The 23,036-nt window shown below is 54.0% G+C and overlaps 1 protein-coding gene and 1 long non-coding RNA gene across 2 annotated transcripts; both read right to left on the bottom strand.

Annotated features, from left to right (window-relative positions):
- Positions 1-489: 489 nt before the first annotated feature.
- LOC127036222 (uncharacterized) lies at positions 490-12,482 on the bottom strand. The gene is made up of 10 exons (XR_007770045.1): positions 12,207-12,482; positions 10,430-11,289; positions 10,172-10,276; positions 9,573-9,675; positions 8,276-8,418; positions 6,372-6,536; positions 4,813-4,976; positions 3,548-3,831; positions 2,419-2,498; positions 490-1,734 (listed from the first exon to the last, which is right to left on the bottom strand). It is a non-coding gene; the product is annotated as an uncharacterized LOC127036222 (long non-coding RNA).
- Positions 12,483-20,234: 7,752 nt separating this feature from the next.
- On the bottom strand, positions 20,235-22,925 carry DNLZ (DNL-type zinc finger). Its single transcript, XM_050926975.1, has 3 exons — positions 22,654-22,925; positions 21,267-21,406; positions 20,235-20,518 (listed from the first exon to the last, which is right to left on the bottom strand). Exons 1-3 carry the CDS (start codon positions 22,870-22,872, stop codon positions 20,347-20,349), a joined length of 531 nt encoding a protein of 176 aa, XP_050782932.1. The 5' UTR covers positions 22,873-22,925; the 3' UTR covers positions 20,235-20,346.
- Positions 22,926-23,036: the final 111 nt, after the last annotated feature.

Here is a 23,036-nt window from a genome sequence, read left to right on the forward strand (position 1 = left end):
CCCTGAGCCCTCATGCAGAAGGGGGCTAGCTGCTCCCCAGGTTTGCTGTACCAAGGTGCCGTGCTGGTCCTCAATGGGTCTTTCAGCTACTGCTCATCTCCCCCAAGCGCATGCCTGGGTCTAGGGCCGAGTCCTCGTCGCTCTCAGGAGCGGCCTTCATGGAAAATTTCCAGCGGCAAGAAATTCAGGCCGGTGGCACTTAACCCAACTGACCGACTCTCGGGAGAAGTACCAGTGCGCTAACCTGTGTGGATGTCGTAGGTGGGAGCAGGTAGAATTCACCCTCAGTACTGCTGGATGGATGGACCAGTTCAGCAGGGCCATGGCTCCCTGTATTGTATTCGGTAAGAGGGGCCACCCCCCCCGGGCTCCGGCTGTTAAGACAACATGACCAGCTGTGGACTTGTGCCCATGCCACCCTGCTTGGCCCGGCCACGAACTGGAATCTGACCAATCGGCTTGCGGAAGCGTGATGTAATTGCCATATACTTGAATGTACGAGCTTATTTATTTTTTACATGTGCATTTGCTAATGTCATTTTAAGAGGGAATTTCAACCCACCAGGTACTTGTTTTTTCCTTAAAAAAATAATCTGCCAAATGAATTAATATATAGAAATACAGAGAGGCTGGGCGGGGGGGCGTTGTGCTTAATAAACGTGTGTGGTCCAAACTTCCATGCCAAGAGTAACTTTCTCCTGCTTCGCTAGAACACAGCAGCCCTGGATCTGGGAGCCTGGGCTGAGGGCTCCCAGCCCGAGAGAGAGGAGGCAAGAACCAAGGGCTTTGGGGGCTGTGTTTTTCAGGAGAACTCCAGCAGCCGTGCAAGCAAAGCCGTGCCTGGGGAAAGTGCACATGCTAAAGGTTAAGCAGGTGCTTACGAGCTTCCTTGCTGCTGGGTCTCTGTTTGCAGCGACTGCCAGCCTCTGCTGCACAGCTCGTGGGGAACAGTAACTGGCTCTCCCAGCCAATGATGACAGGACCCAGTGAGGCCTGTCTTTCCTACAGGGCAAAGTAGGGAAGCTGCAATGGGGCAGAGTTCCAAAGCCTAGAAGGAGGCCTCTCCCCCAGGGTGATTCAGTCCTACCTTAAGGGACCTGGAATGGGAATGGGGAGCCCAGACTGTGCCCGCTCCTGCCAAGGGCAGTGCTGTCCACCTACAACGGTTCAGGGGCCGCTCAGACCTTACCTTATGGGTCCTACACTGACCTGCCTTCACCCACCCCAGCTCCAGGGCCCTGGGTGTGCACCCAGCAGGTCTCAGGGAAGAACCCTGCCAGTGCGCACCTGGGGCTGATGCTCCAAGGGCCAGCTGAGCCACAGGAATTGCAAGGGTGGCCACAGATTCCCAGGCCCAGCACGGCTGTTGGACTCTTCACAGCTGCCTTCTCACACTAGCCCTTGGATGCTCCCCTCCTTGGGCCAGACCCTCTGGCTTTGCTTGCTGGCGGCGATACCAGAGCACTCCTGAATAGCTGGGAGCCAGCGAGGCCAGGGCTGGGCATCATTGGCCCTACCCAGGGCAGCACAAAGTCATGGGCCAGCTGAGGGGAACAGTGACCTTAGCCTCCCCACTCACATGCTGTCCTTGGGTGTTCACCTGTGGAGCTGAGAGAAGGCCCCGTAGCTGAGCTGGCAGACTGCGTTCTGAGACCCATGCTCCAGCCCCCAGGAGCACTGGGGCAGCCACGTGCGCTGCTAACGAGGAGGATGGAGGCTGCTGGGGAGGGCAGGCTGCGGAGACACAAAGCAAAGACTTGGTAAGTAGACTAGGGACAGACCTTACAGCTGGCCCCCGGGTACCACGAAAGGACAGGGCTCTCCAAGCAGCGAGGAACATCACACGCCAAGGCTGCAGGCGATGCCCAGCCCTGTGATCCCCCCCACTCCAGCTGCCTGGCATTTCCACTTCCTTCTGCCCACCGGCGGGAAGCAGAGAAGGGAGTTGGGATCCTGCAGGCATGGCAGGGGCTGTTCTGCACGAGAGGCAACTGCAGGGAGGTGGTAGGTCTACGTGGTCATCACAATGCCTCTGCTCCACACCCCAGCAGCCCCTCATGCCAGGCTGAGGGGGAACCTGGGCAAGTGAGTGCTGACTCTGTAGCAGGAGCCAGTGCAGGGTTAGGCTGAGTGGGGCTGGCCCAGGGAGGGGCGTGAATTTGAGGTTAGCATTCTGCACTGGCAGACAGGTGCCCTGGGACTGACTCCTGGCCAGGTCCCAGCCTCTCACTCCCCTGGGCTGGCTGGGAAGAAGGCTCCCTCTCACTCTCTAGACATCAACCACTCAGGCCCAGAACTAGCAGGATCTTGCACAGCCTGTAGGATGGAGCCGGACTATGAGTGTGCACACCAGGGGCAGGGCCAGTCCCCTGAAAACGCTAAGGGGAGGTGAGGGGGGAAGTTCAGAAAGGCTGTTACCAGCTTTCGGGTCTCATTGCCTCCAACCAGCTGGGACGGGAACCTCTGTTCTGCATTGGGCAGCAGGCCCCTCTCAGCACCTAGGAAATAGAAGTCACCCAATGTGAGACTGGCCATGTAAGGAGTGCCCAGGGGACAACCCCCTGCCAGCTTGCTATGCAGTCAACAGTCTCCGCTTCTCATGCACCAGGGGGAAATCCTGGCACTTTAACCCACTTCCTCCATGGCACACATTACCCTTCCTCACAGCTTCTGAGCAGCACAGCAGGGGCTGAGGGGTTGGGCTGAAGGTGGCACCTCTTGGAGATAAAGGGAGACAGGCTGTAAACCACCAACCTGCATCTACAGCAGATTCAGAATAGTAAACGTACTAGCTAGCACCCTAAAGCTCGGACAGCACAAGAAATGCGACTGCTTCTGGGGAGGAGGGCAGCAACTGAGCGGCACCATGCACCAGACCAGGAAAGTTTTGGACAAGAGCAGCAGGGTAAACACCTACTCCAGGATATGCCAAGGGCTCTCTGCGATGCAGACACAGTCGTCATACATGCACAGCAGGGAAATGATGTGCAATACCCTTTGTATATCTCAGCCCAGCTGGGATTTGAACCTGTAATCTTCGAGAGCCTAGGGAACTCGGGTTACAGCCCCAGCAGAGGAGTGATGCCTGCTGTCAGAACAGCCAGGGAAGTACTTGTCTGAGCTCTCTGGCCTGTCTTGCTGGGCTAGGATCATGTCCCACCCCTGCACACCAGCCTGGCCCAGCCCCAGCTTCTGGCTGTCGTCCCAGCTCCCCACACAGACCTGCTCTCCTCTGTCTACCCCTTGCTCCACCCCAGCTGAAGGGGCAAGGGGGATTCTAGATCATTCCAAGGCTCCCTTCCTCTCACAGTTGCCCAGGGGAGGTGCCCCTCCGCTTTGGCCTAACATTTGCTCAAGAGCTACCATGGGTCACAGCCCTTCCGAGACCATGCCTAGCCCGTGGGGGTGGGAGCGTCACACTGTGGCAGTCATGGTGAGAGAGGAGCGTGAGGCACCTCTCCTCCTAGGAGCCCCCCAGGGTCTGTTGCTGTCATGCAATTCCCAAGCCAACACGAGCAACACAAGGCCTGTGCTGTCCCCAGCTCACCTGCACCGCAGCCGCCAAGAAACCGGCCCCCTGGAACAGCCCGTTTGTTTGCCCCCATCAGGATCAAAGGAGGCTGCAGCTCTTGCCCTTGCCATATCTCCTCCACTCCCTGCATCTGCTGACAGGCTGGACGGAGCCTGGAGTCCGGACCAAGAAGCTGAGAGAGAGCCAGAGACTGGGCCAGGGGTGAAGGCTGCGCAGGGTGGGCTGGATCCCTAGTGTAGCCAAGGCCCCGCAGATGCTGCTGCTCAGTCTAAGAGGTGGGAGAGAAGTATTCCATCAATCTGCAGGGAAAGTTACACAGGGCGCCCCCTAGAGGTAAAGCCAGGTGCACGTGTCTCGCCCCCATAACCATCTCAAGCCTTCCAGGCTGGCAGCCGCTTGGCGTCATTCAGCGCTGATAATAGCAGCAGCTCAGCCTCCTCTCTTTAAAGCAGGGGGGTCTCAAACTGGGGAGGGGGGGTCAGGACCCTGCAGGGGGTCACCAGGTTATTAAGGGAGGGGTCGCTAGCTGTTAGCCTCCACCCCAAACCCCGCTTTGCTTCCAGCATTTATAATGGTGCTAAATACATTCAAAAGTGTTTGTAATTTATGCGGGGGGGGGGGGGAGGGTCACACCCAGAGGCTTGCTGTGTGAAGGGGGTCACCAGCACAAACCCTGGAGAGCCCCTGCTTTAAGGGCTCTGCCATGGTGACACCTGCAGTGCAAAGCACATATTACAGGAGGGCCGGGCCATGGTTAGTATCAATCCCGTGGTCTTACATAACACATTCCACCAGCCGCAGATCTCAAAGCGCTTCTCAACCTATGCGTGGTCGTGCTTTGCACATGGTAATACAGCCCAACCTTCACAGAGCACCTTCCTTCCCCAGAGCCCGCTACTCTTCACAGGAGAGCAGGGATCGCTCCCGCCACCCGGGGGAGGCAGCCGGCAGCTACTGAACAGCACACGGCTGCAGGGGGAGTTCCAGGGAGGGAGGACGCAGTTAACCAGAGCGCTGGGGCTAACACTTGTCCTGCTAGAGGTATCAGCGGGAGTCGCAGATGGCCAGGCCAGTGGGTTTACATTTACAAAAGGCCTGTGCTTTGGTGGTTAAGATGACCAGGGCGTTCCTAGCACTGGTTCCTGGATTGGCTAACCCCACTTAAATTGCCTGGGTTACTGAGCCAAATCCCCAGTGGGAGTCAGTCAGCACTGTCCCATTGACTTTGCTGGAACTGCACTGATTTACAGCAGCTGAGGATGTTTTACCGGACGTATCACCTGGGCTCTGTGCGGCAGGGGGCTGGAGGGAGCGAGAGAAGCAGATGGAGCAGCAGCCAGTGCAGGAGAGAAGGTGCCAGCTGGCCGCCTGGTACAAGGTGATGTCATCTCCCTGCCAGTGCTGAGACAAGCATGGCCTGCAGCGGGGGGCAGGGGTCCAGAGCCTGCCAGGGAGACAGACAGAAAGATCACTGCCAAGGTCACCAGGTTATCACAGCAGTGGGTCACACCAGAGCAATGCAGCCTAGTGGTTGGGGCAGAGCACTGGAAGACGGGATTCCTGGCTTTTATTCCCAGGTCCTTAACCTTTCTGTTAGCCAGGACTTTCTGTTAGATGGGAGGGGGACAGAGGCTTGGACAAAGCACTGTCTGGGACTCTGGAGCTCTGGGCTCAGTTCCAGATAGTGCCAACGGACTCCCTGTGTGATGCTGGGCAAGTCACTTTGTCGCTCCGTGCCTCCGTTTCCCGTTACATGGGGGTAAAAGCACGTCCTTCGCCTCCCTTCTTTGTCTGTCTTTTTATATCATAAGCTCTTCAGTGCAGAGACTAACTCTGTACAGCACCCAGCACCGGGAGGGGGGGGAGATGGACGGATGGACAATCTCAACTGGGCAGCCTTAGAACACCAGTAAACGAGAGAGACATGACGACTGGTGCTGGGGTATGATCTCCACAGCAGCAGAGTGCAGGCAGAGGTGCAGCTGTGCGTATACACCGTGTAGAGCTGGTCGTCCCCATGGATTTCTGCACAAGCAGGAGAGAGTCCAGAGGAGAGCAACAGAAACAGTAATAGGTTTAGAAAACCTGTCCTCTGAGGAAAGGTTACAAAACCGGGCAGGTTTAGTCTTCAGAAAAGATGACTGAGGGGGAACCGGATACCAGTGTTCAGATATGTTAAGGGCTGTTAGAAAGAGGACAGCCATCGATTGTTCTCCATGTCCAGGAAGCAATGGGCTTAATCTGCACCCAGGGAGATTTAGATTAGAGATCAGGAAAAACCTTCTACCTACCAGGGCAGATCAGCTCAGCTCGGGAACTGGCTTCCCAGAGAGCTTGTGGAATCCCTGTCGCCGGAGGTTTTTACGGGCAGGCTGGACAAACCCTTGTCAGGGATGGTCTAGGGTTACTTGGCCCTGGCTTAGCGCAGGCAAGGGGATTTGATGACCTCGCGAGGTCCCTTCCATTTCTAGGATTCCATGAGGGCAGACAGACAAGCTGCTCCAGCAGCAACTCATCAGCCCCTAAGGCTTGGGCTGAGGCCGGATGCCATGTCCCCCGTATGGGCAGAGGGGGGCTCTCCGTGGAGCTGCAGGTTCAAGCACTTGGCAAGGCTTCCCCATGCTGCCTGCACTGCTCCCTCCACAGCACTGTAACCTCTCGCTCCTGGGCTCCTTCTAGCCACCGGCTACTGCCAGCAGCAGGCAGCTGTGTGCGAGCAGGCAGGAAAGCAGCCCTCCAGGGAGAGCTGCATTCAGCAGCTCTCTGGACTCCCTTCCTCCCTGCCGGTCGAGGCACTGCACAGCTGCAGAGTCCACCCCAAACAAGCCCTTCTACTCACGCCTGTTACAGAGGTGGGCGGCTCGCCAGCTGAGGATAGTCCGTGGACCGAGACTGAAGGCAGCTCCTGGGAACCAGCTGTGGCGAGGGAAGCCAGCAATGGTGCCTGACTGGGGTGCGCTCTCTCCCCAGTAACACAACCCTTCCTGTTTGGCTTGGGGGTCTCCTACAGGGCGGGGCAGGAAGCCGAGAGGTTAACGGAGCAGACGGGGAGTGGACATGGCAACAGAAGACAATGAGCCGGCTCATTTGGTCTGAGTTTGGGGTGCCACAGCCCAGGCCTCACATGGCTCCTGATAACCCACTTTATACCTCCTCCCTCCTGTCATGGCTTTGACCTCAGATGCCCACCCTGCAGCCACTAGCCCACCAGACTGAGACCAGGGCTGTTTGCTCAGCCTGTCTGTGTAGCACGTGCCCGACAGTCCCTGGGAGCGCCACACCCTTAATCTAGAGGTGGTCTCCCAGGTGTCAGCCAGGGGGCCAGCTGGGGTGACCTCTGTCTAGGCCCACATGCTGAAATGACAGATATGCTGGCTCAGGGCTCCGACCCGCCGAATGCTGCAGTCGGCTGTCCTAGGCTGCTCACAAAGCTGGCCCTTTTGGGACCTCTCTGGGAGATGAAATGTGCTGATGGGGCAAGTTAGTGCCCCTGTGATGTCACCCCCACTCTGGACTGTCCCATCCGGGCAGGCAGAGGATGCTGTGTCACGGTACACAGGGGAAACGGCCTTTGGTCGGTTCCATATCAGCCCCGGGTCCCTGCAGACAGGGACGTGCTCACTGAGAACAAGAGGCCAGACTAAGAGCTCATTGCGCGTCCTTCGTCTGCAGCCGCTGTGCTCAAGGCTCACAGGCGAAAGTAACTAGTAAGGAAGTTAGGACCATTTCACGTCACAGGCCCAGGGACTCTGATTATGTACTTGTATCATCGCACCCATGATCACAGACGAGGGGCTCACTGTGCTTGGTGCTGGACAAACACAGAACGGAAAGGCAGACCCCTGCCCCAAAGAACCAACTGCTACCCTGGCTCTGGCAGTGATCTATAGCTAACGCTTCACAGAAAGACACGCACCCTCCCAGCCAAACAGTCAGTGATTGTGACGCAGTAGGGAGCAGGGTGGATTGACCTGGGAATGTCTGCATGGGGGATGGGAGAGCAGGGGATGACTTTAGGTGAGGGATGGTACCTGAGCCTGTAACCTGAGCCAGGAAGGAGAGTGGGGCAAGTGGACACCTTTGCCCAGGAAACCGGACAAAGGGAGAGGGGGAGAGAAGGAGGGGGCAGAGCCTGCTGGAGGGGGTTTGGTTTCAGTTTTGGGCTGGCTGGGAAGAGGCAGGGAACCCCAAGTCTGGGGTCTAAGCGCTTTGCCCCCCAGAGGGACCTGGCTGAGGGGTCCTGGTTGTACCTACAAGTCCTGCTTGGAACTGTGTTCCTGTCGTCTAATAAACCTTCTGTTTTACTGGCTGGCTGAGAGTCACGGTGAATCGCAGAAATTGGGGGGTGCAGGGCCTGACTCCCCCACACTCCGTGACAGTGATGTCTCAGGGCAAATCCCCTTCCAACCCCAGAGACCATCAGAGAAGCCCTAACGCACAAGGGTCGGTATTGTCACAACTGGTGCCCTCGTTAGCTCAGTAGCCTGGCTGTCTAGGTTACACCTGCTTGCACAGAGAGCTAATCTAGGGTTTAAACCAATCCAACATATCCACCCCTCCTAAGAACGCAGGAGCCACAGCCCATGCCTCTCCCCCGCAGCCAGTCCCCCTTGCCCTGCATGAGGCCCTTTACAGGAGCAGTTAGCAAAACATAGCAATAAATGCACACAATGCAAAATATGGACCCGAAGCAGAAAGCCCGTGGGGTGAGAAGCAGCTTTGGCACAGCTCTTTGGTACCAACCTTCCTCCACTACTTGAGTCTGTGGAGAGGAGGCTCCCTGTCTCCCCCCGTCTTCTTCATCTGCTCGTTAACCTTGCTAATGGTGCTTGGGCGGGAGCCAGTCACCCAGGATATGAAGCGGTAACAGTTATACCTACAGCCCCCTGCAGGCAAACAGGAAAACGGTGTGATTCTCCCCTGCGTGCACCACAGCAGACGGTAGCACAGCCAGGACAAATGCCAGAGCATCAGGGGTCTGATGCAAACCCCACGCAATGGACGAGAAGGGGCTTTGCAACAGGCCCCAAAAGAACGAGATCAGCAGGGATCTGCCCTGCACCAACAGCACTGGCTGGGTGTATTTTCTTAGCAGGACTCCGGTGGGGCTTTTCCCTGACTGTTTGGAGGGTTTCATTGCCCTGGTTGCTTGGTCCCACACAGACAACACTGCACCTGCAGGCAGGAGATCCAGACCTTACAATCACTGACGCCAAGAGAATCTCCAGGAGCCCCATTGAGCCTTTTAACCCCTTTGTCAGCCTTAGCTATTACAGGCCGGCAGCACGGGGATCTGATTCCAGCCAGCAGAGAGCAGTGCCATGTGCACACATCGGGTTTCCAAATAAACCCCGAGCTTTGCTCTGCGTTTATTCATAAAGTCCAAAGCTAGCAGGGACCCCTGGGATCATCTAGCCTGGCCTCCTGTACAACAGACCACAGAACTTCCCCGCAATAATTCCACCACCAGGGCCGCTGGGGAGGGGGAGGGAAGGGAGGCAATTTGCCCCAGGCCCCGCAGGGGCCTCACAAGCCCTGGCCCAGTGGTGGTCCAGGTCTTCAGTGGCATTTCGGAGGCGGGGGGACCCGTCAGTGCTGCCGAAGACGCAGAGTGACTGAAGGGCCCCCTGCCGCCAAAATGCCGCCGAAGACCCAGACCGCCGCCAGGTGAGTACAAGTGCCGCAGCTCCCCGCTTTGCCCTGGGCCCCCTGAATCCTCTGGGCGGCCCTGCACACCACGACCCTTGGTAAGTTGCTCTAAGGGTTAATTATTCTCACTGTTAAAAACAAACCCACCTTACCCCCCATCTGAATTTGTCCAGCTTCAACTTCCAGCCGTTGGATCGTGTTCGACCTTTCTCTGCTAGAGCAAAGAGCCCATCATCAACTGTCTGCTCCCCCTGTAGGTACTTACAAACTGAGATCAAGTCACCCCATAACCTTCTCTCTGTGACGCTAAATCGATTGAGCTCGAGTCTATCACTGTACGGCAGGTTTTCTATTCCTTTACCTGGGTGATCACCACATGCTCACAACTCACCCGAGGGCGTTAGCATTTCGGCTAGGACTCAGCGAGCCTCCGACTGGCCCATTAATGCTCGATCCCTCCAGTGCTGCAGCAGCCGGCCATAGGTGCAGGCCATCTGAGAAGGAGCCAAATGACACAGCGCATAGGAAACCTGTATGCTACATGGTACCATCCATATACACGCCAGGCTGCCTGATCCACCCCCATCAGAGTGAAAGTAGGCTGGACACCCACCTCTCAGGTATGTGGAGCAACAGGACAGACTAACACATTGGACCAATGCCAATGCAGTCGAGGGAAAGGAAGAGAGCCCTGGAGACTGGACTGTTTTATTTTAAATATTTGACAGTTAGGGAAACTAAGGCACAAACCGATTAAGTGACTTGCTCAGAGTCTCACAGTGAATCAGAGGCAGAGAGGATTAGAACCCAGGAGCTTTGGCTTTCAGCCCCCCCAGCCCTAGCCCCTGGAACCCTTTGGCAGAGAGGCACTGGGATGCCAGACGGTCATTTTTTTTGTTGTATCTGACTGACTTGCTCTGAGAACGTGATCTGCCCCACTGCTCCTGCAAACCCAGCATCCCTGCGGTGTGGGGGCCCCGGAGTATTTACCACAGTGCAGTGGGCCGCGCAGCACGTCTCTTCGCCGAGTTCTGCAATGGGCTTGAGGAGCCCCAGAGCTCCTTTTCCCTTCTTCCGCTCAACTCTGGCGGGCTTCTGTAGGGGTAACCAGGCTTTCACTAGTAACCCTCTTGGGGTGTAACTTCACTCCCCTGCCCAGAACACACTCCCCCACGTCACTAGACTGGTTAGCACCACACTGCCCCACATGACCCCATCCTCGCGGGGGGAATTCATATTTCAGCTTACTTGGCTGCTTGTTTTGAGCTTCTTATGCAGGAAGTTGTTGGAGTATCCCAGAATCCTTTGCGTGGCTCTCTCGCATAGTTTCAGCTCTTCACGCAACACCCTCTGGTTCTTCAGGACAAAGTCCTCAAAGGCTAGAGATCTCCACTGGCCACTCCCCAGCCCAACGGCTCGCCTCCTTGAGGAAATCAACAGGACAGTGCTGCGCCCTTCGCACGGGGCCTCAGAGCGCTGCAGGGGATCAGGGTGCCTACCCCCCATTTCACAACTGGAGGAAGGCAGGGGCAAGCACTTGCCCCAAACACTGAATTCATAACTGTGCTGGGAAAAGAACCCAGGAATCCTAAGGCCCAGTCCCCTGCTCTAACCACTGGACAACACAGTCACTCAAAAACCAGCTAGGTTGGCTGCCAGCCAGTTCTGCCCCTTGGGTCTGCAGAGGCCTTGGCAGCCTATGGACACGTGAGACAATAGCACGTCATCGCCCCAAATCCCTTCCCTGTTGGTCTCTCTCTGGACTGAAAGTGATCAGTTGTCCCCTAAGCTCTGTTTTTGTCCATGATTATTGGCGTTTCCCCACGAGACAGCTGGGCCAGAGCCCCGGCAGCAACACATTTGACGACACCCTGATGGAGAATCCTGTCTGGGGAAGGCTCAGCCCATGAGCACTACCCCTCAGCTAGGGGACATGCTGCTCCATTATTCCCCATGGGTTTCACCCCACACCACTCCTTGCCTCCTGGGCTCCTCGGCTTGCTGGCTGGCCCCGTCGCTGCAGAACTTCAGGGCTTTTAGTCGCTTGGATTCCTGCAGCAACCTCAAGAACTCAAGGGCTCGTGTCTGGCTCTCGCGCTCGCCTAGCCCTGCCACAGGAGCAGCATGTCAGCACATCAGGGAGTCAGACATGGAACCAGGTGTGGACAAGGGGCTCTACAAAGAGTTGTGCCCAGCTATGAGGAGCTGCCAAGCCCTCCGTGAGGGGGAGGCCCGTGGGAGTGGATCTGAGAGGCTGGGATTGATGGGGCAAACATTTCAGCTCTGGCTGGCAGCACCCACAGGACCCAACCTTCCTCCCTCCTTGTGTTGCACTAATACTGGGGGCTATTTTTTATGGCTCACTTGGGGGCATCCTCACTTTGTGCACCACCAGGTCATGGGTTCGAATCCCACCCTAGGGTGTGGGCCAATAGCTCAAAGCAGACACTGGCAGTAGTGGAGCGAGGTGCCACTCTTCGAGAGTTACAGCCAGTGCCTTCTGCCCCTCTCTGGAGGGGCCACACGAATGCTTGAGCTGCTTTTCAAGAAGCACGTGGACTAAGCCACGTGTCTCGGTCAATCTTCCCGACAGCATTAGGGCACCATTGCAGTGGTCCACGAACGTTTCCCATACTTAGTAGGTGGACGTTTTAAACAACCTGGGACCTCAGATTGACATACTGGCCGGGTGACCCCCGCCCTTCCCCGCTTTCTGAGCCAGATGAACAGAGATCTGTACAGTTCCCGACGTGTGGGGCTTTCCAAGACGACCTTAGAACAAAGGTCCAGTCAGCTGTAGAGGGACACCATGCTCACGAGAGTTTTCAAAGGGTACGAGTACGTCCTGGTGTTCTAGCTAACATGCCCCATCCCTGTCACTAGTATGTTCTACACTTGCTGGTGGCCACCCTCCACCCCAGCAATGGCTGCATTTCAGTAGTGCACTAAAGTACAGAGCTCTGGGATGACCAGCACTAGGTTATATTACTCTAGGTCCATCTCTCTAGGTTCCCGCTCCATCCACCTGGGCCTTTGAGATAATTCTGGAGGCAGAGGCAGGATCTCCTGGTGTAGGCAAGACAGCAGAGCTTGCTCCCATCCTGGTCCCCGAGCAGCTCCACCATGGCCTGTGCAAACACCTGCAGCTGCTCTTCATGCTGCTTCCTCTCATCTGGCCCAGGCTCCTTTGCGGGGTTCAAAGTGCTCCGAGACCTGCCGAGTGCCAGACCTGGGGGGATACCCCTGCCCCCGGAGGAGTTCCAGCCAATGGTTATTACATGTACTGAGGAACCAGCTGTAATATTTTGCTTTTTCACACGTACACGCAGAGCGGAGCTCCTAACGTGACAGAGGCCTGATCGCAGTACGTTGCCCCAACCCCCCAGCTACTGCACCTCCCATTCGCTGGTAAAAAATCTACAGACACTTCCGTGATACCAATTACTACAACACCATTGACATTCTCCATGTCGCTCAGGGGCTGGACACCATGACTATACGCCTGGGACAGTAACCAAGCAGAGACGTGCCTAGGATCGGAGTGAAGGGCTTGGGGGACTGTTTGCAGGGAAAGGGTGGGAGGGATAGCTCAGTGGTTTAAGCACTGGCCTGCTAACCCCAGGGTTGTGAGTTCAATCCTTGAGGGGGCCACTTACGGATCTGGGGCAAAATCAGTACTTGGTCCTGCTAGTGAAGGCAGAGGGTGCGCACTCAATGACCTTTGGGGGCCCCTTCCAGCTTTATGAGATAGGTATAGCTCCATATATTATATTATTATTAAGGTCACTCTGCACACACTGCAGTTCCTGGATCTCACCTGGGTGGCAGCTGATAAAGGCAAAGTCCAATGACATCCCTGGGATGGGGAGGGGAGGGGAACATGAGGCAAGAGATGTTCAAAGATGACCAGACATCACCTGTGGGGGGGCCTGGCCAGCGCTCACCTGCTGAGATCTAATCAGAGAATAGACTTTGGGAGAAGATCATAAGGGCCCAATCCTCTTCCTATTACAGGGAATTTTCAGTGGGATCAGGATTGGGCCCTACATACAGACTGGCTGTATGGGCCAAGATACTCAACACACCACAACGCAGTGGCTGGATGGCTCAATACATGCATGATTTTTCCCCCAGCAGGGGGCAGGATTGCAGCATCCTTTGAACAAGAGGGTGAGACGGATACTGAACATAAGGTCCGTCCATCAGGTGATGCCCAGCTCAGCCCCGCACAGACCACAGGACAGCGCTTTCCCTCAACACATGCATTGCAGAGTGTCAGCACCTGTCCTGTCCTGGGATCCCGTTTGTGGCACGGAGAAGGCAGAGAGCTAGAGGTGTTCAGCTGGTTGCCTCTGCGGCTGGGATCGACTATGTAAGGAGAGCTGCAGAGGTCGCAGCAGAATCCATGTCCTTTCCCGGAATCTGGAATGACACCCACACACTGGGCACGAGAAGGGAATGGCATCTCCAGACACCGCAACCAGTCACCAGCCACGTTCTGCCACAGGTCCTAGCCCCGGAGTGGCAGCATCCACGTCCCACCTCCTCACATGGGCCACCAAACAGCAGTCTTGACTCTTTCTTATACAGGGTATCAAGCCTCCCTGGAATCTGAACGCGACACAAGAGGAAATGGCCTGAGATCTCTTAGCAGGAGAGGCAGAAAGCAACCTTGCAAAGTGCATTTGCCAGGGTGCTGAAAAGCCCTTGTGGGGTATAGGAACACAGGAGTCACCAGACTGTATCAGATCCTGGCTCCATCTGGTCTGGCAGCAGCCACCGCTAGATGCTTCAGAGGACAGTGCAAGAAACTTTGCATGTCTAGAATAATTCATACAATGCTCCTTTGCCACCCTTTCCACCTGCTATCCCCAAGTCTACTTACCCAAGCCAGCTGCTCCTTTAATCTGCCCTCGCCCGGCTGCGCGATCCCCCCTGCTCACTTTTCTCCCCTTCACCACAATTTCCACTTCAGGGGAAAAGTTTCTTTTCTTCCTCACTCTCCTGCTCCTTCGGACGACAGCCAGGGTGCTGGGTGGCTCCTAGGCACAGCACAAATCATTTATCTATGGCCTCCTTCAGATAATATCAGAGCTGGACCAACATGACAAAGTCCGGAGAGAAATTCACACTCCCCTGAAGTCGGGAAGCGTTTGTTCGGGCCTATGGATCTGGCTGAGGCTCGGCTCATACTTGGCATTTCATAACTATAAAGTATGATGCGTCTCCTCAGAACAGTCTTGGAAAGTCGGTCAGTGTTCTACCTAATTTTTGGAGAGGGGAAACTGAGGTACAGAGCAGGCAAAAATGACTTGTCCAATGTCCCAGAGGGATTTAGCAGCAGAGTGAAGATGAGAATTCAGGAACTCCTGGCTCCCTGCTCTTTGCTCGGACAACACCTCTAGCCCGTACAATCCCTGAACACATCTCCCTGTGGTACATGGACATAACTCATGGCCTTGCTGCATGTGTCGTAGATGAACAGAGCCAGCTGTTGAGAATTTCTCTTGGGACAAATATTCCTCTGAGAAAGCGAGCAAACAACTGACTCTTGCGATGTGTGTATATGGAACTTAGCACAATAGGCCCATACAGACTTACAGTAAGAGACAGTCCCTGCCCCAGGGAGCTCCCAGTCTAAAGAGACCAGGCAGATAATGGTCTCCAGGGGAAACAGAGGGGTGAAGCCCTGTGGTTACAAAGTCAGTGTCAGAGCTGGAATTAGAACCCAGGTCATGTGAATCCCAGTCCAGTGCCCTATCTACTAGACTGCACTGCCTTTTCAAGCATGAGCACAGGACTTAAAAACCCTTCAATTTACTCCCAGCAAAGGCCCCTCCGTTATTCAAGGATTGCCCAAGTGCACAGAACCCTGCCCCCAACATTTTAAAACGCAGACAAAGCCTTCCAATATGTTCTGATGAAGAGCACGTTCCTGCTGTGTGTGTGTGGCTGCAGCATGAGAGTTTGGTGCCATTGAGTCCCTGGAGGCTAGTCAAGGGGTGGGCAAACTTTTTGTCCAGAGGGCCACATCTGGAAATAGAAATTGTATGGCAGGCCATGAATGCTCACAAATTGGGGCTGGCGTGTGGGAGGGGGAGGCGAGGGCTGTGGTTGGGGGTGCAGACTCCGAGCTGGGGCCAGAAATGAGGAGTTCAGGGTGCAGGAGAGGGCTCTGAGCTGGGGCAGGGGAGTGGTGTGGGGGGTGAGGGCTCCGATTAGGGGTACAGGGTCTGGGGTGGGGCTGGGGATGAGGAGTTTGGGGTGCAGGAGGGTTCTCAGCGCTGGAACCGAGGTGTTCGGAGGGGGATCAGGGCTGGGGGCACAGGGGGATGGCTCAGGGGTGCAGGCTCCAGGCAGCACTTACCTCAAGTGGCTCCTGGAAGCAGTGGCCATGTCCCCTCTCCGGCTCCTACATGGAGCTGTGGCCAGGCAGCTCTGCATGTGGTTCCCGGCCAATGGGAGCTGCGGGGGCGGCGTCAGGAGTAGGAGCGAGAGCGGGGCCATTCTGCTGCTTCCAGAAGCTGCGTGGAGCGACCCCCGACCCTGCTCCCTGGCTAGAGCACCGGAGCAGGGCAAGCCCCAGACCCCACTCCCAGCGGGAGCTCAAGGGACGGATTAAAACGGCCAGTAGGCCGTAGTTTGCCCACCTCTGCTATAATTTGTAAACAGTTTGCTGCCAATTTACCAAGGCAGCAGTTAGCTGAACTCCACATGGCCATACTGACCCCTGCAGGCTCGTCAGGGCTCTGCTCGCTGCAAGCTGCTCTTTGGAATTCCACTGGCAGGACAGCCACTGCTTTTGTACGGAACATGACCAGCACCCCCGGCCCTGGAATCTATTAATCCAGTGAAATTTGGCAGGGCAAATACATGAGAACAGAATAATTATTTAGCTTGGAAGCTCTTTGCAGGCAGAGACCATCTGTTTGTTCTGTGTTTGTACAGCTCCTAGCACCCTGGGGTCCTGGTCCAGAATTCACTGTAGACAAAGGAGGTTTTGCTCCCCCAAGTTGCAATTTTTAACATAAAATGGAAAAAACAACACGGCCTTCCTGGCCGGTAAGCGTCAAACAAGGCTGACAAAGGGGGAAGCAAGGAGCTCCAGTCCAGAATCGGATTGTTTATTCATTACTGGTAGCATGGCAGTTCCTAGAGGCTCTCCATTGGTGCTGGGTGCTGTACAAACAAGAGACAGTTTCTGCCTCAGAGACTTGACAGATCTCAGAGCTTGTCTGTCCATGAGCTACTCCGGAGTAAGAGTCCCTTTCTCCAAACTAGTTCAATCCACTTTGGAAGTGGATTTAAGATAAACCAGAAAAAGGCACTGATTCCAGAATAAGAATGTCCACACAGGGAGCTATTCCATTTTCAATTCACATCCTGCCTTATTCTGGAATAACTTTCAGGTGTACCTAAGCCCTACAAAGATAAAAGCACGAAGCGTGGGAGAAAGGCAGGGTTCTACTTCGACAAACAGGGAAGGTGATTTGCCCCCTGCCCCAGGTCACAAGGGGGAATCTGTAGCAGAGCTGGGATCTCAACCCCTCTCCCCCCAGCTCCCAGCCCAGTGCCTTAGCCACAGACTCATCCTTCCCTTCACCCCTCACCTGCCGCTCTTCCTTGTGAAGAGCCAGCACTGGGGGCTCAACCCTGCGCCGGGCGCCTCCCTGCAACCAGCTGGAGCCGAGTAAATCCCAGAGCACCTGTGGAGCCTCAAAACCCAGGAACCGCCCCACACCTCCAGCTTGGCTAAGCCACAGCAGCCCCTGGCCTTCTGCAGATCCAGAAGCAGGGCCAGCCAGGCTATGAACAAGCCCTCAAGGCTCCTCGGGGCAGCAGCCTCCCAAAAAACTACAATTCCCAGGAACCACTGTGGCCCCTTCCTCCCTCCTCTAGTAAGGAGAAAATGGAGTGAATCGGGCATTGAGGGGCAGGCTGGTTCCCGTCTCGCATGGGGCTTTACACCTACCTCAGCCATCTCGGCCCAGGCCCTGCTGTGCAAGGGGGAAGCAGCCTGGCTCCTGACCCTCTGTGTCTCCTCCCTCCTGGCCCCCCAGTACAGACCCTCAGCAGCAGCTGCAAATTCTCCCAGCTCAGGCTCTGCCTCCCTTGCAAGGGGCCCGGGCATGGCCGGTGTTAAAGGGGCAGGTGCAAAACTCCAGGGGAGTGAACAACTGACACAAACACAGACAACTGAGCCACTCGTTCACCCTGCAGGTGGGAGCAGAATCCAAGGGGGGCCTGCCTAGGTGCACATCGATTAATCCAGAAGTGTTGGAGCCACAATTAGGAAATCAGCATTTTATGACTACATCGAATTAAACATCCAGCCTTTTAAACCACTTTGAACATTGTAACATGCTCTGTAAGCACCAAGAGTTGTTACCTATTTAAAATTACATTGTTTTAGTGAGGACCTGTTGCTTAGTGGTTAGACGGGCTCTCAGGCGCACTGCCTCGCTGCGTGACTTTGGCCTCTTTCTCCTATAACAAAACACAGATAAACGAACCCGCTTCACAGGGGAAAAGCACACAGTTATCTCTGAAGATTCAAAGTGCCAAGTATTATCCATATAAGGGGTGGGGGGGAGGGAAGAAAGAAAAGCAAAATATACAATAGCAACAGAAATTCCAATTTAGGCTTTTTGACAGTTTTACTTCAAGCAACAGTGGATTTTTTTCCCCAACTAGACTTCTCTACCAAGCAAATAAATACATCCCTTCCCAGGGTGCTCTTAAAATAGGCCATTCAAATCCAATCCAATCCATGGAAAGCGTGGAAGACCCTGCAGAAACGTTGCTGTGGATCTTGTGAGGGTAAGTCCCTTCGGGCAGGGCCCACCTTTCCGTTTGTTTGTACAGCACCTAACACAGTGGAGTCTTGGTCTATGACTAAATAATAATTATTAACTTGTGGCCTGATTTTCAGAGGTGTTCAGCCCCCATTGGCCTAGAATCCTTGGAGCTCTCCAGCCTTCTCCACCTTGTTCGTTGCTATCTAGGTTAACAGTATCAAACAGCAGACTCCCTATGTCATTCCCTTGCCACATGGCCCATTGAATAGTGTGAGCCCATTGTCCTTAATTAGCTCATAAACTGACGGGTAAGAGACTTCTCAAAGATACGTCTGCAAGTTCATGATCACCAAGACAGCACCGAGCTCGCAGTGCTCAGGGAGGGATATAGATTACTGCATTCATTTCTAAAGCATCCGTCACAATGGAATCTCAGCACTTACCGTGCTGAGGGACAGGGAGGTGCAAATAAGCTCCTGGGAGGACAGTGCTAGCCTGTTTCCACAAATTCTAATGGGATGTGTCTCCTGGGTAGAGCCAGGGGCTGGAATATAGGACCCCCGACTCCTAGATATTATTTGTATAGTGGTAGACCTTATAGGGCTCATTCAAGCACAGGGGCTGCCTTGCGCTAGGTGCTGCACACACACAATGACAGCACCGTCCTCCTCAGAGAGCTGCCATTGTAAATTGTAGCTCCGCAGGAGTCCTGCTTCAGTGGAGCCACATAACCACTCTAGGCTTATCTGTAAGCATGAAGATACTACTAGCTTTCCACCCAGAGCTGTTCTGTGGCTATATTAACATTTCTGAAGTACTACGAGAGCTTCAGATATATTAATTAACCTAATGCCATTCATCTGAGGTGCTCAAATACCCTGACAAGGCCATATAAGAACCTAAAAAAAGACAGACATTTAAGCACAGATAAGGATTCTGGTTCTTTTTATTATACCTCAGCAAGAAAGGCCATTACACCGCAGGGACTGATCCGTTTTCTCTCCCCCTCCTCTCCCCAGAATAAAGGGCGTGAATCCATCTTTCCCAAAGACAATCTGATGTGACCATTCTGCTGCAAGACATCACTGAAACCACATCGTGCATTATGTCATCCTGCTAGCCTTTTAGTTCTTACTATGGTTGATTTTAACATCCCATAATAAGTGTTTGGCAAGTGGCTCTAGAAACACTCTTCAGATTTAGCGCTCATCTTCTCAGCACTTTACAAGCTTTAATCAATCCTCAGAACACCCCGATGAGGAATGGAATTAGGTTTCCTAATCCCCATTTTGCACCAAGGGACAACTGAGGCAGAATGGTGAAGCGATTTGCCCAACAGGACCATGTAGCAACTGTGGCAGAGCCCGAATTAGAACTCAGGAGCACTTGGGCACCAGCCCAGCGTTCAAGACATGCCCACGGCAGCACAGGAAATCAGTGCGTGTTGCTGATGGATTATGAAAGTTTGTGCATGACCTGGAGAGGTTGAGTCCAGGACAACGCAACTACTTTCTGGCTACCTTCATCATGCCTGGCATAGACCTCAATGGAGCTCTTAGCTGTGACTGACTAAACACTATCCCTCTAGCTTGTATGTACACACACCAATCCTGCCAGGAGGCCATGGTGTAGAAGGTAGAGTAACTGCAGTTCTAGTGTCTGTAAAGCAGAAATGCCCCGTTTATCACTCACCCATTTGCTGGCTCTTGTGGTTGGAATGGAGATGAGGGAAGACAGAGTAAGTGTCTCCAGGCTGACTGCAGCAGCCCTTCTCGGTTAATTACAGCCAAACAACCCATGCCATAGGCTGCACTTCCCCCATCACAAGAAAATGCATTCTACAGACCAGAATCTCACTGGCTTTGCAAACTCCAGTTCCTTAAGAGCCTAGCTCCTCAGCTGGTATGAGTGTCAATCTCTCTCCATTCAGCCATGCTGATTTATACCAGCTGAGGAACTAACCTTCAAATATGCAGATAGCAGACAAGAACAGCAAAACACTGCTAAAGCTCACTAATTTAGTGTTTTCCCCCTCTGCCCAGAACAAGTTAATGAAGACCTACTGGTTCCAGGCTTGGAACAAGAGATCAAAGCAAGATTCCTAGTGTCATTCAAGAAATAAGGTTGGTTTTAAAATCACCACCACATGCTATAGCGAGAACATGAAGATTCTAGTTGTAAAAAAACAGCTCCCATGTGACTCGTCCAAGTGAAGCTGCACAGTACAAAGATTGGAATAAACCAGAGGCCACGGCTTCCTTGATCCTGAATTTATTAAAAACAAACAAAAAAACCACAAAGTTGAAAGGGGGAGAGAGACAGCAAAGTACTTCTCTGCCAAGCACAGAGCAGAGGGAACTCTGGTGATCAGGTTGTTCCCTTGTCTCCAGTCTCTGAGGACCTTCCCCCACCTTCTCCCTCTGGGTGGTGGTTTTGTGACTCTGTCTCTGCCGTCCTCTCCAGGAGCAGTTCCAAGGAATCCTCGCCAACCACACGTCTCACTTTCTCCCCTTTGGCTGCTAGGATTTCCTCAATGTTCCTGGATTACAAGTTAAAAAAACACTAGTAACATTGCAGAGGTGCCCATGAGACTAGATGTTAGATTTTGCAGCTGAGGCTTAGGTGCTTTCAGCTGCATTCTGTTTTCACATTAGCAGGAATTCAAGTTCAGAAGATGAATACAACATTTCCTCCTAGCAGAGCTAATCCAGATGATAGCGGATAAAATGGGATTACAGACTTTAGGGGCAACTTTCACGCAACATGATCACTAATTTGGCAACTGCAGTTAGACAGAGGTAGGATTTTCAAAGGAGTCAAAGGGAGTTGGAAGCCTTTGAAATTCAACAGGATTTGAGCATCTAACTCCTTTAGGCTCCTTTGAACATGCTAGCCAGAGACTAGCAATGATTTAATAAGGCCTGATGGAGAACAAAAGAGTATCACATCCAGCAATAAGACTACAATTACCAGCAGTGATATCTGTGCAACACGCACTTTCTAACTGTTTTGGCTACATCCCACTTAGTGGGCCTCCATTATTTACACCACCCATCTGCAACAGATCAGAAAACTCAGCCATGGGACTGGAGTCTTCTTACATACTTCAGAAAGTTAGCTGAATCAGAAACTATCCCCAGCAATAACTCTCCTGAGCATTTAAGCCATCACCTAGACCGGACTTCTGCTTCTTGTAGGCTTTGTATCAGCTAAACAAGATTGGGGTATATTTTGATGGCCTTTCAGGGGGGAGAAGGGGGAAGAGCTGCTGTCACTGACACAGTTACCTTTTCCCCTCCAAATCTGAAAACCATCCCAGGTTATCTGCTATGACGTGATGATTCTTGCAACCAGGACACTGTACTATCACCACCCCGTTATAATATGCTAGTTTGGAAATCGTTTTTGCTGACCGGGTTTTGCAGACCTAGAAAGTGAACAAAGTTAATTTCATGACCAAGATGCTTAGATATTTTTATGTTTATTTTGTAAAGAGACACAGCTATGTTACAACCCAACAAAATCAGAGACACCATTTATCTTAGTAAAAAGGACGTGTTTCCCCCCATCCACATTTCTTCAACTAAAGTGGTCATGCAGCCCCACAATATGATCCTACTCAGCTTGCTACTCAGAGGTATGCTACCTTTCTATGCCATTTGAACCTGGGCCAATGGAAAGAACATAGCACCAAATGCATTCTGATTTCTGAGACATACTGATCTTTCCTCACTCTCTTGCTGAAAGAATAAATTTAAAAACCACACTGGTTTGCATTCCTAAATATAAACTAGAATACAAATCAGTTTCTCAAGCCTGATATTCTTGGTTGTTTAGGAACCATGGATTACACTGGTTTGTGTATTTAAGTTTATTTTAGATATGATTTAAAGGTTTGAATTTTACTATAAAAGCACAGATGGCAAATAATCAAAACATTATTATGAGTTAAAACAACCCCGAAGCTGATTAAAAAATATTCACGCAGTGTGACATCCCACGTGTTAGCTTTTAGTAAGACATTTAGGGATTAAATGAAAACACACACACTTTATTAATACTAAAAGAAGAGTTGAAAAGGGGAAGCAATTTTAGTGGGCACTGGCCTTAGTCGCCTTCCCTTTTGCAATGGGGCTACAAAACATTTTCTTATGGAGTTCAAGAGTCTCCACTTGCAAGCATGCAATAACTCCTGGCCCCAAAACAACACAAATGTCCCCCAAAAGGTAACAGTGATATGTCCGGATACCTTGCAGCGAGTCCTCAGCCCTCAATCACTGCAGCACCCCTAGCACCCAATCCCATCCCCAGGGCCCCCCAGCCACCGCGGCCCACCGTACCCATCCACCCCCCTCTTCCCCATGAACCCCCCACACGCATCCACCCTAGCCTCCCCAACACCCCCCAACCCCAGCTTCCTCCAGCCCCCCACACCCATCCACCCCAGCCTCCGCCTCCAACACCCATGCACCCTAACCCCACACCCCTCCACCCCAGCCTCCTCAGCCCCCCTCCAACACCCCTTCACCCCAGCCCCACACTCCAGCGCCCCCCAACACCAGCTTCCCCCAGCCCCCCCAACCCCACACCCCTCAGCCCCCCTCCAACACCCCTGCACCCCAGCCCCCCACCCTTCAGCTTCCCCTACCCCCCTTCACGGAGCCCCAGCCCCACCTGGCAGGTGTACACCAGCCGGTAGTGCGTGGCCTCCACCTGCCCCACGGCGCCGCCCGGCCCGGGGGCGCTGCAGAGCCTGCGAGGCCAGGCGGGCTCCGGGCAGCAGGGGTGGGGCCCCGGGGCTGCGCGGGCCCTGGGACGGGACGGCGGGGCCCAGCTCCACACAGACCCCAGCCGGGCCCCGAGCGGCCCCAGCCTCCGCCCGGCCCGCAGCATCCCACCCGCTCCGCGTCCCGGATGCGGGCGGCCGCTGAGGCCCCGGCCGCCATCTTAGGTGTGGGCAGCGAGCCGGGCTGCCCGCCCCCGCCAGGCCTCGTGCACCCGATCCACCGGGCTGCGGGGGGAGCCGGTCCTGCCCCCTCCCCTCCGGGATACCGGGG

The sequence above is a fragment of the Gopherus flavomarginatus genome, chromosome 17, assembly GCF_025201925.1.
Source record: "Gopherus flavomarginatus isolate rGopFla2 chromosome 17, rGopFla2.mat.asm, whole genome shotgun sequence".
In the NCBI taxonomy this organism is placed as follows: Eukaryota; Metazoa; Chordata; order Testudines; family Testudinidae; genus Gopherus; species Gopherus flavomarginatus.

What these genes read in the sequence shown, in the direction of transcription:
- DNLZ (XM_050926975.1), bottom strand. Translation starts at nt 22,872, where the DNA reads ATGCTGCGGGCCGGGCGGAGGCTGGGGCCGCTCGGGGCCCGGCTGGGG. An exon ending in GGCTGGTGTACACCTGCCAG is followed by an intron (nt 21,407 to 22,653) that starts GTGGGGCTGGGG and finishes TTCACTTTCTAG; the next exon opens with GTCTGCAAAACCCGGTCAGC. An exon ending in TCAGATTTGGAGGGGAAAAG is followed by an intron (nt 20,519 to 21,266) that starts GTAACTGTGTCA and finishes CTTGTAATCCAG; the next exon opens with GAACATTGAGGAAATCCTAG.